Source organism: Alosa sapidissima, chromosome 8, assembly GCF_018492685.1.
Source record: "Alosa sapidissima isolate fAloSap1 chromosome 8, fAloSap1.pri, whole genome shotgun sequence".
NCBI lineage: Eukaryota > Metazoa > Chordata > Actinopteri > Clupeiformes > Clupeidae > Alosa > Alosa sapidissima.
The window spans coordinates 24,487,452-24,503,269 of record NC_055964.1 but is presented as its reverse complement, the minus strand read 5'-3'; the positions used below and the strand labels follow the sequence as shown (position 1 = coordinate 24,503,269).

General features: G+C 41.2%; 3 protein-coding genes across 3 annotated transcripts in view; all 3 read left to right on the top strand.

Annotated features, from left to right (window-relative positions):
- Window positions 1-2,380, top strand: part of mthfd2l (methylenetetrahydrofolate dehydrogenase (NADP+ dependent) 2 like) — a 42,460-nt gene extending 40,080 nt beyond the window's left edge. Inside the window, exon 8 of the mRNA XM_042102187.1 lies at window positions 1,833-2,380. Coding sequence (XP_041958121.1) covers window positions 1,833-1,948 — 116 coding nt within the window. The 3' untranslated portion in view covers window positions 1,949-2,380. The remainder of the gene's footprint in view (window positions 1-1,832) is intronic.
- Window positions 2,381-3,721: 1,341 nt separating this feature from the next.
- Window positions 3,722-5,483, top strand: epgn (epithelial mitogen homolog (mouse)). Its single transcript, XM_042102188.1, has 5 exons — window positions 3,722-3,894; window positions 3,998-4,123; window positions 4,616-4,730; window positions 4,875-5,033; window positions 5,320-5,483. Exons 1-5 carry the CDS (start codon window positions 3,858-3,860, stop codon window positions 5,372-5,374), a joined length of 492 nt encoding a protein of 163 aa, XP_041958122.1. The 5' UTR covers window positions 3,722-3,857; the 3' UTR covers window positions 5,375-5,483.
- Window positions 5,484-6,034: 551 nt separating this feature from the next.
- si:dkey-166k12.1 (organic cation transporter protein) lies at window positions 6,035-15,815 on the top strand. The gene is made up of 11 exons (XM_042102176.1): window positions 6,035-7,243; window positions 7,423-7,526; window positions 7,926-8,080; window positions 9,786-9,954; window positions 10,158-10,272; window positions 12,037-12,143; window positions 12,573-12,784; window positions 12,984-13,092; window positions 13,272-13,472; window positions 14,142-14,269; window positions 14,625-15,815. Exons 1-10 carry the CDS (start codon window positions 6,890-6,892, stop codon window positions 14,215-14,217), a joined length of 1,602 nt encoding a protein of 533 aa, XP_041958110.1. The 5' UTR covers window positions 6,035-6,889; the 3' UTR covers window positions 14,218-14,269; window positions 14,625-15,815.
- The last annotated feature ends 3 nt before the right edge of the window (window positions 15,816-15,818 follow it).

The following is a 15,818-nucleotide window of genomic DNA, read 5'->3' as shown; positions in this document are numbered from 1 at the left end:
TGACCTAAAGTGTGTTGAAACATGATAGCGAGTGTGAACGTATGTCTTATAGCTCATCTCGGCTTGTCCCCTGCACTTCGAAATCTGGCGCTAGTTAGCCGATGCTACCAACAGCTTCCAGTAGCAGCAACTGGAATCCATGCATTTCCACTGAATTATTTTTGGAATCTGATCCCTTATCACACCTGTTCATTCGTACTCGTCGCTCGACTTATCGTGACTAAATTCAAGATGGCGGCTAACGGTAAACCTCCTGAAGGTACTGTCTGTATAAATCGTCTTGTAAATAAACTGCCAGTGCTTTTTCAAAGTTCTCTATGTCTCGTTTTAAATGTCAAGGCCCTCGGAAGTCTACCAATGAAGTATGGAGCTACTTTGAGCCTTGTAAATGGTGTAAAACAGTGATTTATTTGCATGGCTAGGCCGATGCCCGAGGTACCACAACGAAACACTGTGTTGGTAGCATTGGCTAACTAGCGCCAGATTTCTGAGTACAGGGGACAAGCCGAGGTGAGCTATGAGACATACATTCACACTCGGTATCATGTTTCAACACACTTTAGGTCAAAATCACACCGGAATTCTCCTTTAACCAGGTTATCCTCCATGATCATTGTGAAATTGGAATAAAATTAGACAATCACCTGACATTCACCACATAACAAGAAATGCCAGCATGCATCCACATTTGTCACTAAACACCTTTTTACGTGAAATTTCCAGCTCCTTAACCACTACACTACCACTAACTACTTTCACTAATTAATTTTATCCTTCGATGCCTTTGACCACACTTTTAACTATTTTTCTGAAGCATTTGTTTAGTGTCTTTAGATCCTGCCTCTTTTGAGAACCCTGTCTATTCTACAATACTTGTTTTCATGTAGTTTGTGTGTGTGGCTATCTTTCCTATAAATGTGATATAATATAAAATCTCTTAAAATTCCTTTAACCCATTCGCGCTGGATGCTGCATGACGCAACATTCTATCTCCCGCCTGATGCTGCATAGCGCAACATTGAATCTCCCGCTTGATGCTGCATAGCGCAGCATGCTTTTTATTTCATGTTTCTAGGTGCTACAGAGGCTTAGATATTAAATTTTGGTAGACGTTGACAATTTTTAGTATGTTTTCAGAAAACCCTCAAGAAATAAGGTTATTTATCAATGTAAATATACAGGTCACACAAGCACAAGTTTAAACTTCATGTAACTGTTAAGACTATATAAATATACAACACAACTACCTCTATTTTTTTATATATATGTCCTATATTTCTATTTTGATACATACATGTTCTATATTTCAGTCTTGCACTTTAATTTAATGTTTATTGTCTATGGCTATGTCTATAGTATGTCTATGTCTGTATTTAAAGCATGTCTATGTCTGCATGGGAAAGTAAGAAACGAAATTTCAATTCTTTGTATGACCAGTGCATGTAAAGAAATTGACAATAAAAGCCGACTTGACTTGACTTGACTTATTTAGTCTAGAATGCCATAGGATTCTATAGGCGTTTTTAGCAGGCATTTTAGGAGTAAATGGGTTAAAGGAGAAGCACAAAACACCTTCAGTGCCATGCCTCAAACTTTCTCTGATCCTTTATTACATTTTCTGTACCTTCGTGTCTTGACACATCAGATATTTTATTCAAATAATGTTGTAATACTGATGGATGGCAATGGCTCATTTCAAAGGAGAGGGAGAGGGATGAGATGGTGGTGGAGGAGTAAGGTGGAATGTATGATGGAGAAATCTAGAAAAGGCTGGGTAGGGAGTGAGGGAGGGTAAGAAAGAATGTCTGATTTTTTTTTTTCTTCTGTTGCAGGTGTGCAGCAAAAAGCAGGCTTTATTACTCCAGTTCCTGGAGGGGTTGGTCCAGTGACCATCGCCATGGTGATGAAAAATACTGTTACTGCAGCAAGAAATGCTTTGGCACACTGAAACATGGAAACAGACAAACACACCGTACACATATTACACCGTGACAACTATTATAAGTATTCAATGCTTGAAGAAACAGACAAATGTCTGATGGAACCAGATGACAAAACGTATCACAGATTTTTCTGTGCCACTCTGTGTGTGTAAATGTGAGGTCTGAATGATCTGTATATGTCTGTTTATGTTGTGTTTTATTTATGGGGTATTAGGGTAGGCCAATATTAATGCTTATTAAGAGGTCATTTTGTTCCAGTGTCCATGGTATGCTTGAATATGCTTGTTGTTAAGAAATAGTTTTGAAATGTTGTTATGGTGAAGTCATGGAGAAATGTCATTCTGATATTGTTAAATGAGAATATAGAGCCTCTGTTGTACCAAACTGGGATCTGGGATATTGGTTTCTGTACAATAAAACATCAGGTTATTCACACATTGTTGACTATGCTATTGCATTTCGTTGGGGCTTGTTGTCAGACATACAATTTCCATGTAGTAAAACCTTAATATAAATGTAAAATACAAAATGTATACATATTAACATACCTAAAGTACACACTATAGCCAACAACTTAAGTGTCCTTAGCAAAGATGTGAGATGTGGTAGTGTCTTGTATGTCATCCTGAACCGCAACTTATAGTATGTAAGCCATATAGGTATTTAATTACCTCATGAAATCTGAAGCACAAAGGAACATGCATGTCAAAGTCGTGAAGAATCTGGCTTTCACTCATTGTAGACTTGTGAAGGTCCTAAACATGTTCTTCCAACCATTGTGTGGTTCAGGAGTAAGAAACAGCAATTTAGACTGTTTCTCAATAAACAAAATAGAGAAGGAAATGCTTAATACTTTCCTTCTCTATTTTGTTTATGTTTTGGTGGGTATTGCTGCTATGAAGTTTTGTGGTACTTGTCTCGTGCCAATACACATACTTCACATTGTTTATCCTACAATATTAACCCTTGGGCGAATCACCCCCAGGTTGGTGTTAATACTAGTCACCAATTACATTCCTGAGTGAAATTGCCTTGGTACAAATATCACTGTTTTTCTTTCCTGTTAAACATGTCTATGTAAACATATGACAAGGGTTTGCACAAGTAAGATTTAATAATGACTGGAGGAATACCAGTTTTTTCTAGTTTTTAACTGACTGGCATAGACATATCTGTCTTTGACTTGATAAAAATATGAAGTGTACTGTTACTATATACGGCATATAGTTCAGTTTCTAAGTGTATGGACCACAGACAGCCCCTGCTTTTATATGTATTTTATACTAATACAGTATGTGTACATACTACATATTAATACAGCATTAACCTACTCATGTTAAATGAGAGATAGGACCTGATGTTCTACAAAGTGGGTATAGAGATCAACTTAATTAAAGTGCTTGTAGCCCTATTATATATGCAGTTATATGCAGGGGATGGCTGTGCGCCATCAAATTAACTGAACAATGAGTCAAACATTAAACAAATCTGTGGAAAACTGATCTTCATCCACAAGAAAGTGTCTTTCTCAATCTTTGGAATTACTTTTACCTGAGGCGAATGCTTTCACCTCCATGAATGTGTGTGTGTGTTGGAGGAAGCGTTTATGGGTGAATGATTCTTCTTTGCTGGGGTGTAGTCTCTGCATGCTGCAGTCCTGAGGGCACAGGAAATGATGCGTTTTAACATACTGGCAAATATTTCAGCTCCGGATTTGAAGCCCTGTGATTGGTTGACTCGTGTATCCACAGAAAGTATAAATCCCATTCCCCAAGCGGTAAATTATAGGGAAAACACAGGACTGACATCTGAGAAAAGCCAGCAGCTGCCGGAAAAGACTGAAGTTGAGAAGTTCAACAATTAAGTGCTCAGAATCTCCAGTGAATTTCTCAGCAAATCTACACAGCACAAGCAATGACTCTACAGACATTTCACCTATTTCTGCAGCATGGTGAGTATCAACACACACACACACGCACACATACACATTGTTTTGGGATGTTGACTGAAACTATAATGCATTAAACATTTTGATGAAATCTGGAATCCTGCAGTATCTGCGTTTGCTGCTATGGCTCTCCTCATGACTTTGAGTGGAGAGTCCACAGAGATGCCACAGGGCAGTTTGTCTGCTGCACAGAACCATTCAGCAACGTTGGAGAACTCTACTTCTAGCCAAGGTATCTAAGACTGTACATATGTGCCTTCCTTTTGTTTTGTTTTCCAGGAGAGAGTTTCAGAAATCCAAAAGGTTTTAATCAGGAGAAAGTTTTTTGGGGATATACCTGCTTGCAGAGAGCAAACTGCTCATCACTGTCCTGTAGGTGTCAGTTCAATGAGCACATTCCAAGAAAGCATGGTGTTTATACACTGTCCATTTGCTGGACATACACTGTCCTAGCTCTGTAAATGTAAAATAATCATAGAGGCTCGGACCAAGTCATAAACTATTCCAGCCAACTATTCCAGCCAGCCTTGGACAGAGGAAAGGGAGTAATAGATCTGTTGAGCTTAAATAAACTTTTTGCCATCATTGCAGATGGTACCATTTCAGGTGTATGTTTATGTTTGTGTGAGGGAAACTTAAACCACATGCTGGTTCCGCATCAACAGATGTACAATGGACTCTGAGATGGTCCTTATTTTTCCTCATTATCCCTCCTTTTTTCCAGAACTTGAGATGCCAAGAGTTCTGAAGTTGCAGAGATCTTGCACATCAGATCACAATGACTTTTGTATGAATGGTGATTGCCATTACATCCCAGATACAGACACACCAAGCTGTAGGTAAGAACTTAAGAAGTGAATAATTACCAAACTACCCACTATTTCATAAATCACTGTCAAAATAGAACCAATGTGTCAGTTTTAAAAAGTATACCATATAAATTAATTGTGTGTGTGTGTGTGTGTGTGTGTGTGTGTGTCTAGATGCCCTCCCACACATGTTGGGGAACGTTGTGAACACCTGTGGCTGACTGTAGACCAGCAGGGCCAAGCTAGTCCTGAGGAGATCATTGGCATCTGCCTGGGTGTGGCATTGCTGCTGGGCTGTCTCACTGGCGCCATCTACTGTTGTGTGAAGAAAAGGTAAGCCTACTCTGAAATTCAGATTGGTGCACTTTTGGAACTCACCCCTGGTATCTCCTCACATCACTGACTAAAAGCACAGTGACTCACATGTTGAGGATTTCATGGTCAAACTTGTGACATACATTTAGAGTGTACTTGGGATACAAGGTTGTCTGTGACATTTGTGAAAGATGATTATGTTGATAAAGATAAACAAGTAAAGCAATATGATGCATTTCTAATTCTAATTTTGAGGCGGACTGATTCTGGTGTTTTGACATGTTTTTTATATGTTTTATTACAGATGTAAGAGGGAGTCTCTCCCATATAAAACCTATGATGGCAAAGAAGATGTTTGACTGAACCCTACACTTCATTTCACTTCACTTGTTTCACTGAACTTATTTATTGATAAATTAATTGTCATGTATTAGATATTTAATATTTCTAATAAACTTACTAAATATACTTGCCCTGTCTGTGTTAATGTATGATTTAACCACATGGAAAGAATGTTGTTAGTTGTGTCATGTTCAGTTCATCATGTGCAACAGCTCAGTAGGCTACTGTTACCGGTACTTTTGTTATTGCCGAAAGAACTGCCTTTAATGTTTAAATAGCACAGGGTGGGATCAGCCGCAACTCCTTTAATCACCCAACAATGTTGGCAACATTATTCTGTTTTATGTGTTGCAACCACACATTCTGACATGTTAGTATTTTATACTGTAGGCTACTCAAACAGTTCTTTTCTATCTCTGGCTTATTACCATTAATGTGGCAACAATAGTCTGTTTACCATAAACACCCCCTTTGAAAGTAGCTGAAATGTTCCAGTGGAAAATGTATAGTATAAGGCAGAAAGGAAGTAAAGCATTTTGTAGATTGAAAAACTACTAGACCATCACTCTAATATGCTGAAATAATTTGCTAGGACGCAACTATACAAAACTCTACAAGTAGCCTACCAAGAGGAAAACTGATGGTGTTTTGAATTGCTCATATAGGGGCCTACAAATCGTCAAATGCACACATTGGATGTTAGCTAGACGTCCTTGTTGTTATAGTGATGATATCCTCAAGCCTCCTCTCAACCAAATGTTCTTTTCTATCTTAGTTTGCATCATATGTCGTCAAGGGACCAATTTAGTCTATAGTCTTTGATCTTTCATCTAAGTATCAGGGGAGTTCACTGTCCTATTTAAACCTGCTCATGATCCAGAAGCGCTAAACACGCTAAACTAAAGGAAGTTATTAGGTTATTATTATTATTGGTAGTAGTATTAGTAGCATATTATTGCGTCTGCAAATCCCATTTTTGTTAAAACTGGGCAATAGGTAGGATAAGCGCTTTTGCGCGTGACCAGCGTCTCCTCGTTCCCGTCTGCGCGCCACTGATCTGCTGAGTCCCTTCGCTGCTCATTCGTTTTTCAACAGCACGGGTTGGGGGTTATTGTTTGTGCAAGGATACCGAGACCAAGGACTCTAATACGCGTTTCTCTGCTTTTCTGGCATTATTTGATGGACTGACGCTCACCTGCATGCACCCAATCCCCGGCATAATGAATGAAACGATGATAGCATAACGGGACCTGCATTTTACTTACACAAATAACTTACACGCACACACGCTCATATTCCATTCACACACTCACACACAAACACACACACGGACGCACGCACGCACAGAGACTCTGGGTTAATTAGCCTCTTAGATCTGAATTACACGCGCTCTCGAACAAAAGGGAGTGCAGAAGGAGAAGTTAAGCTGTCGGCAACCTTACCTCTTGCACATTCTACAGCAATTCGAGGAACGCTAGTAGAACTTTCTAGTTCAGTTTTGCAGATCTGGAGGAATCACGGCATATAAATAAATGAATTTCGATCAGATTCTATCTGCTGTGGGTGGCTTTGGTAGATTTCAAAAGATTCTGTACGTATGGATCTGTCTCCCGCAGATCCTGTTGGCTTTTCACATGATGGCCAGCATCTTTACCGGCGCTACGCCTCCGCATTGGTGCCGGGATTCGCCATCGTCTCCCGAATCTGATCCTGGAACGGCGGGTAACATCTCTGATACCGGAATGGCAAACCAGAACTTGACCGTCTCTTTCTTCCTCAAGCGCACGCAAGCCTGTGGACTTTTTGTCAACCATAGCAGTTCTGCCTCGTGCAGTCATGGATGGGAATACAGCCGCGAGATATTTCACAGCACCACTGTCACCGAGGTCATGTAACTTTCCTTTCATTTAATAGTTTATCACAAATGGACTATTCCCCACACCGCCAGCACCACCACTATCACAAAAAAAGTGTAACATCAGTATTGGAATTTCACATGGCATTCAATTGTTTAAGTGACTATATCAATGAAGTGTGTTGTTTTGTGTTGCTTATACATATGCAGTGGGATTTGGTTTGTGACAGAGCCAGTCTGAACAGTCTTGGGTCCTCCATCTACATGCTGGGTTTATTAGTTGGAGCAGCTGTGTTTGGAGCAATGGCTGACAGGTATAGTACTCCATTCATATACTATCCAAGCTTTCACATACACCTTTACACTACAGTGTACTTCTCTTCTAGATACACCTTTACAATACATTGTACCTCTCTTCTAGATCCACATTTACACTACATTGTACCTCTCTTCTAGATACACCTTTACAATACATACCTCTCTTCCACATACACCTTTATACTACAGTGTACCTCTCTACTCCTCCTCACTTATCTTCCCTGTCTTCCTGGTGTTTGTTTATGCCTGTTCCACACTCTCCCTTCCATCCCCCTCACTGCTTTGTCACTTGCATTTTATCTCCCTCCCCCCTTTGCTCCTTGCCTTTCCTCCTCCCCTTTCACCTGTTTCACTTCCTCTGGTCCTCCATCCCTCTCTCCCTCTCTCTCTCCCAGGTATGGACGTAGGTTCTGCTTGCTATTGTCTCTGGCGCTGCAGGCTGTGTTTGGCATCTCTGTTGCTTTTGCTCCCAACTTCCCCACATACGTGCTGCTGCGCTTTGTGCTGGGAACCACCATCTCTGGAGTCATCATCAACGCCTTTGTGCTGGGTTAGACCACGTGTGCACATACTCATAAACAACACACCCACCCACATGCACTATACCAAGAGGCCACAGGCACTAGACAGAGCAGTTGGAAGTCACCCATATTGATTTGTATGAACAATGCCGCTTGAAGAAATACACTGTATGACAAAACTATTGGGACGTCTGCCATTACACCCACAGTAGCTTCAATGACATCTCATAATAAATCCAGTTTGTCTCTCCTTTATGGCTGTAACAGCTTCCACTGTTCTGGGAAGCGATTCCTCAAAATGTTTTGCTCATTCAATCAGAGGAGTATTGTGGGATTTTTTACAGTCTATGGGTCAGGCACAGATGTTGGACAATAAGGCCTGGCTCGCAATCTCTCTTCGTCCTTAAAGGTTTCATGATTTAGCGAACCCTGTTCTTTGCAAGTCAGTCAAGTTCTTCAATACCAAAATCACTTAAACATGTCTTTACGGACCTTGTTTTTTACACTATGTACAGTCATGCAGGTGGAAGGGTTTTTTCAGGGGTTGGGCCTGGGTAAGTGAAGGGAAATGTTTCAGTATACCAAGACATTAATGTTTCAGTATACCAAGACATTTGTGGACAATTAAATGCTTCCAACTTGGGAACAGTTTTAGGAAGTCATTTACAGTTCCAGCATGACTGTACCCCAGGGCACAATGCAAGGTCCATAAAGACATTGTTGGGCGAGTTTGGTGTGGAAGAACTTTACTGGCCCACTGAGGACCGATTTCTCTATGCCATCAAACACCTTCGAGATGAACTAGTAGAGAGAGCCAGGCCTTCTTATCTCACAGCAGTGCCAGACATCACAAATATTCATCTGAATGAATAGACACAAATAACCACAGACACTCTAAAATCTTGTGGAAATCTTCCCTAAAAGAGTAGAAGAGTAAAATCTTGTGGAAATCCTCCCCAAAAGAATGTAATCTGCTACAGCTGGAAATGGGGGCCAACTCCATATTAAAACTATGGATTTTGAATGGATGTCATTTAAGTTGCCGTGGATGAAATGGCAGGCGTCTCAATACCCTTATCTATATCCTGTATTTGGAATTATACAGAAAGCAGAAGTCGGTTAAGCTCTTATTTGATGAGTCAAATTTTGACCTAGATTAAGCTACTCAGTTGTTTACATTTTGATAATGAATGGAACCCTCAGGCTCAAGAGGCTTCAGGTATATAGCATGTGTGTTCATGTGTCAGGGTCAGAAATGAACAACTCCAGTGTGTGCTGACTGATGATTGAATGACCTTTCCATTAGCAGGCACAAAATGTCTTTATGGAAGATAACATCTCATTCAGTTGGCCTCAGCCTGACCCTCTATCTTTGACCCAAGATCAAGCCTTGACCCCAGCACCTTAGAACAGGATCTTCAATTATGAATAGTTAATGCCTGCAACATGGCTCACTATAGACTATAGCAAAACATAACTGTAGATACCAGTAGAACCAGTATAGTGACACAGGTGGACATATCTGCATGTGTTCTCTTGCACAAAAAGTTTTGCAGATGCATGCCACCTTTGTAGGGAGTATCTGTCTGTCACCAAATGTTATCCATAATTCAAATAACCAAGATAAAGATAATTTTGACTCGAGTGATACAGCACCCCACAAGACTTGATTCTGACCCCAGTTATGACACGTTGACCTGAAGCACTTGCTTTCTACATTGGACCCCTTCACAGGCACAGAGTGGACGTGTACCCAGCGCCGCATGCTAGCAGGCATTTTCACAGACTACTTCTTTGGAGTGGGCAATATGCTGCTGGCGGGCATCGCGTACCTGCTGAGGGACTGGAGACAGCTGCAGCTGGCCATCTCTGCCCCAGGAGTCCTTTTTATATTTTACATCTGGTAATTTAGGCCATGAATCCACACACACCAACCAAGGTGTCACACAGTTGAAAGAAATTCTTCAACCACTGATGAACTGCTCTAGGTTAAATGGCATGCCGTTTCTTTTCATACAAAATGTTCCTCCCAATGAGAGTGCTTCTTCATCATAATTTAAAAATTTCCATAATATAAGTGTGTTTGTGTTGTCTTACTGACCTCAGGCTCGTCCCTCATTCTGCACGTTGGCTGCTGGTGAAAGACCGCACAGAAGAGGCAGTTACTCTTCTGAGGAGAGCAGCCAAGGTCAATGGACGACCTTTCCCCTCTTCTGCGAAGGTGTGTCAAATCTTATCCCAAAAGTATTGAGCAATGTTGTTAATGTTACCAATTATCAAAAGGATTGGGTCAAATTGCACTTCTTTGTATTGTATTGTATAAGTTCCATGACTACCCAGAGGAAAGGAAATTCTAAATATATTCTTGTCTGGCTTATTTCTCCTAGCACAACTGTGCTCAATTTAACATGAAGGCTTTGTCCATTGTCTCATATTTAGTTGTTTGGGCTGAAATAGGTTATATTATAGGAGTTGAAGTCCAATTTAAGTTCAACTTATGATTCCTCTGCTATTATTGTGCTGCTAAAAAGGTTTTACTTTTAGGAGAAACAGGCCAAAATTTGGCAAGGGCCGATTCAGCAGCAATATTTTCTTCTGGGTAATTATAAGAATGAAATAGAGATCATGTTATTGTTTAATCACTGATTATACTACTGCCAATACTGCTGGACTAGATGTTCTACATGCCATAACCGGATGGACATCATAGGCCTCATCTTTTTTCTCTTGCCCTTTCTGAGTGCTCTAAAATCTGGCCTCTCTCCTGCGTCACTCTTGCATCTTTGTCTTCCATCGGTCTGTCCTTCTCTTTCACTGCCCTCTCCTCTCCACTCAACTCTATTCTTATGGACGGGCCAGAGACAGATGGGCCTGCCAAACGTTCCTCAGCAGTATGCTCCAGGTTTCTCCACTTCCTAGGATTTTTTTTATGAAAATATGGACAAACATAAACTCACTTGAGATGCATATCCTTATGTCACATTTAAATACCGTAACTAATAAAGGTAGTTCAGTATTTTACCAAACCATGCCTTGTGTGAAAATGTACCTCTACACCAAAAATTTAGCCCAGCTAAATAATGTTCAAGAAAGATTACGGTAAATCTGTTATTAGTTTGTTCCATATATACTATGTATACACTAGAGGTCTGCGCGGGACTCCGCGCCCGCCCGCTCCCGCAATATTCTGTCCCGCTCCCGCATTAATGTGTCATTTTTAGCCCCGCTCCCGCCCGCATCTGTAACATGATGTCCCGCTCCCGCCCGCTAAAGCCCACATGCAGGAGGGATAGCCTATTCAGTTTTTCTTTCTGTCTCACGAAAAGAGCACACACACCTGAGAAAGACTCCAAATGTCAGTTTCTTGGTTCTGAATGTAGGCTAACAACTGAAGTAGGCCTAGTCTGCCCTCTTCCTCTGTCATGCTTTCGATTTCAAGTTTTGACAATGAGCAGCAGGAACAAATTGAACCCAAGTAAACGACAATATAGGCTAGGCCTGCTATCCGTCAGTTATGCTTAAACCTCGTTTTTTTAATGCTGCCTAACAGAACATCCAGCTGAACTATAGTTATGAACACTACTTTAATCATTTCCATATTTAATTTTATGCACATATTTAAAAGTTGTCCTGCGCCGCACTCTTTTGCTTCGGGACCCGCGGGTCTACCGCGGGAGTGCAGACCTCTAGTATACACCTTACAGCTTCAAAATCTTTTTTTTTGTTTTTATCAAAACATGCAAATAGCATAACTGTAATTACACAATCAGTCCAGCTCTGCACATTATTTTCAGCATATTATCTCAGATGTTATTGTGTTTAAATCCATCAGTATTATGTGTCATTTAAAAAAATCGCAAATCTTGACCATTTATCATTACAATATCATGTCATCGTCATAGTTTTCTCATTATGTCCATGATTTGTCTTTGTTTAATCTTGGATCCTGACGTCTATAGTGATTCTGTGCTCTCTGTGTGGACAGCTGGAAAGGTGTGATATCGTTGGAGAGGGGAAGGGTCAGTGTGGCGCCATCGACCTGCTTAAAACTCCACAGATGAGGAGGAGATCCTTCATCCTGTTTTACCTGTGGTACAGAAACACACAGAGATGTACACACACACAAATGCTTACTGAAAGCTGAAATGATAGCATTTGCAGACATGGGCGGATTATGAACTTTCGGGCCCCTGGGCCCAGATGTATTAAGGGCCCCCCACTAATTGTCGTATATGTGGGATGGGGGAAAATTTTTAATTTGTTTGATGTGATTTCCTGTATTCTGGTGCATTTTGGGGATGGCCAATACTAAATTCAATCGGATTCATAGCCTACATCCTGATTTGTTGATATTGAGGCAATGATTCCATGCAAAGGCTTGGGCTTCAGGGCCCCCTGACCCCTTGGGCCCCTGGGCCTGGGCCCAGTAGGCCCGTGCAGTAATCCATCCCTGTTTGCAGATAACATTTGCAGTCTGTAAGTGCCCCTGTCTGTGTTTTCTTTTTTTTTAATCATTTTCAGGTTTGTAAATGTGCTGGTGTATTATGGCCTCTCTCTTGGTGTGTCCAGTCTGGGGGTGGATCTTTACCTCACACAGTTCATATTCGGATTGGTGGAGATTCCTGCCAGATCAGTGGTTCTGGTGGTGTTACCATGGAGTCGCAGAATTCCCCAGAGCTTTTTCATGGCAGTGGGCGGTGTGGCTTGTCTCCTCACCCTTACTGTGCCAGCAGGTAAACATGCGGATCATCACAAACATGTTCACCTGTCTAGCAGCACATAAGCCATCTAAATGGGGCCATATCATACACTGCTCCGTTATTCCTTTCCACAATGTCCTTTTGTTCTTTACTCAGCTGCTGTTGTTTTTAAATGAGCGCCATATATAAATGGACACAGCCATTCTGTTGTTTGTTTCTTTTTGGCTTTCAGGTAACCCCCAGGTGGTTACAGCTCTGGCTCTGGTTGGAAAGTTTGGGATCACCGCCTCCTTTGCTGTTATTTACATCTATTCTGCTGAGCTATTCCCTACAGTTCTGAGGTACACGTCAAATTTCACACAAACCCTTTCCTTTAGACCAGCCTCTCTCTCACACACACAGACATACACAGAGCTAGGATTTCTGTTACTGTCTCTCTCTCACTAACATAAACACACACACACACACACACACACACACAGACACACATATTAATTCTGTGTGATTTTCCTCCCTGCAGACAGACAGGGATAGGCATGGCTTCCATGTTTGCGAGAATGGGAGGAGTCCTGGCCCCTCTAATCAACATGCTGAGAGACCCCGCCCCCACCATTCCCATGGTGATCTTTGGCTGTGCCCCTCTACTGGGGGCAGCTCTCGCTTTGGCTCTGCCAGAGACGGCCAACCAGCCACTTCCAGATAATCTCCAGGATATCCAGGAGTGAGTGACATGCACACACACCCATTGCATAACACCATCAACAATCACTAACACATCAAATATTTGGTGCAGGTGCTGTGTGTATATGCACATGAAAGGGGCTCTGTGTAGGATTCGAGTTGTCTTCAATGCACCATGATGTTTGCAATTAGTACAGGCCTGACCATATGTGGATGCATGCTAACTTTAGAGGATATCTAGGCAGCACAGAGCATACTGTAGGTGTTTTTTACATTACATTAAAATGCTTGTTTCTTCACATTCAGTTGCTATTTTATAAACTAAAAAACAACTACATATAGCACCTTTAAAAAAATGAAAGGCACCCTTAATAGTTTTACCGTAATAGTTTTACCTTAACAAAACGTTTCCAAAACGTCTGAGCCGCTCTCTTTAGGCGATTACCAATCTAGCAAAAAAAAAGAAAAACAAAACAGAAAACAGCTCCTATGCTACAGGAATTTGGAGATCATTTTCTACAGATGGCTGTCGGTGCATTCCCTATATATTATATCGGAGTTATGCTTTGTTGCAAAAGATGCATATTTAGATTGTTTATTATTGCGCTTCTCAACTGTAGGGGGGGCCGAGAGCAAATCTTGTTTAGTGCTGTTCTAAGTCTTGTTATAACCATATGCTTATGTCTTCCTCTCATTCTCTTTACTGTAGACCTTCAGTGGGGATCAGCCAGTCTCACAGTCCATCAGAAGGACAGCAGCTGCAGCACTTGGCACCCGATTCTTGACCCAAAACCACTGACACACAAAACACGCACAAGCTCATGAGGTTGGGGTTGTTAAAGGAACCGTATGTAAGATTGTGGTCAAAACTGGTACTGCAATCACTTTCAAAATACTGTAGAGCGGTGTATCCCCTCCCCCCTGACTGGCAGAGCTGGCAACCCCGGATGCTGAAACACTACTGACTTTGTGATTAGTAGATAGGTGGAGGGTGGTGCATCAGGCCAAAACACAACATGACAACATCGACATCAGTTGAGGACTGCAAGTTCACTTTTTAAATGACAATATCCTGTTCGGACTACTGTTGTCAGTGATATAAGTATTTGAAATGAACATGATTTATTAATGACTAGTGACATATCAGGGCCATTTTATGATTAATTGAAATACATTTCTTACATACGGTTCCTTTAAAGTAGGGAGCAATGGGTGAATGATGGGAATATAAAGGTGAATTGCAGCTAATGGAGAGCATGAGCAGGGCATGACAGCATGATGAAGTGGGTGATGGGTATTATATTGTAACGGGGACAAGACAGGAAATGCTCTGGAGGCTGAATTTGAGTACTAAAAACACTGCTCTGACTGTGATCCAGCTAATCCCACAGTGACATGAGTGGAACTGGAGCAGCAAATCATTACTAGGTCTTCGGAAGGCCATTTGCATTTTCTGTGTTCGTGGAACGCAGTGAGAATATGCTAGTGAACTATGGTCTAACAATGATGAGAAAAGTCATTTTAGTATTTGAATGAAGTTGCTTAACTAGGGAATTAATACAAAAGTGATGGAGAGTTAGTAGGGGAAATGTGATGAGTTCCAGAGGTGTGTGATCATAAGTACAGGACCTGCTATGGTCCTTTACTTATATATATATGCTGCACTCTTGTACAAGGCAAGGTTGCACTTACGGCTCCTACACACAGTTGTGTTCCGTCAACGGCGCATGCCAGTGGGTGTTCCCAACGGTATCTATGCAAATTACTTGTGTAAATATAGCCGTAATTGGATTGGCTGGTGCCTTCTGTTGTTGTCCGTCGGTGCAGCAAAAGTTGAACCAAAAGTTGAAAGTTAAAGCAACGGATGACGTAAGCCCATGTAAAGTGGACATGATGTGTCTCCAGCACTGCACCGCATGCAACTGTATGTAGAAGCTGTTAAAGCTGTACCAGTGTACCAGTAGACGTGCGATTCAAAATGCCTTTGAGAGCTGTTGCCATGTAAGGGTGTATTACAATCACTTAGAGTTAACGTGTCAAGGTTACTCACAAAACTGAGTAAGTGACTAAACCACATACTTGGGATATCCCCTTGAACTCTTTAGGTACACCACACAGTACATGGACAAGTGATGTTAGTGTATATGCAATCCATGGTCTGTATATAGTGATGTATATAATTTGCTTAGATGTAGAGGGGTTAAGGTAGGTCAAAAGACAGGCGTTCTTTCAATAGGCTTTGATATGTACTTCATAAAACCAATAAACACTCCAATGCACTTACACAGTCCATACTTTGATGGCAAAAATAGCATGTGAATGTACTGTACCGGTACATAAAAATAAATGTGACAGAAAGGACAATAAAAATACACTGACTAAATGT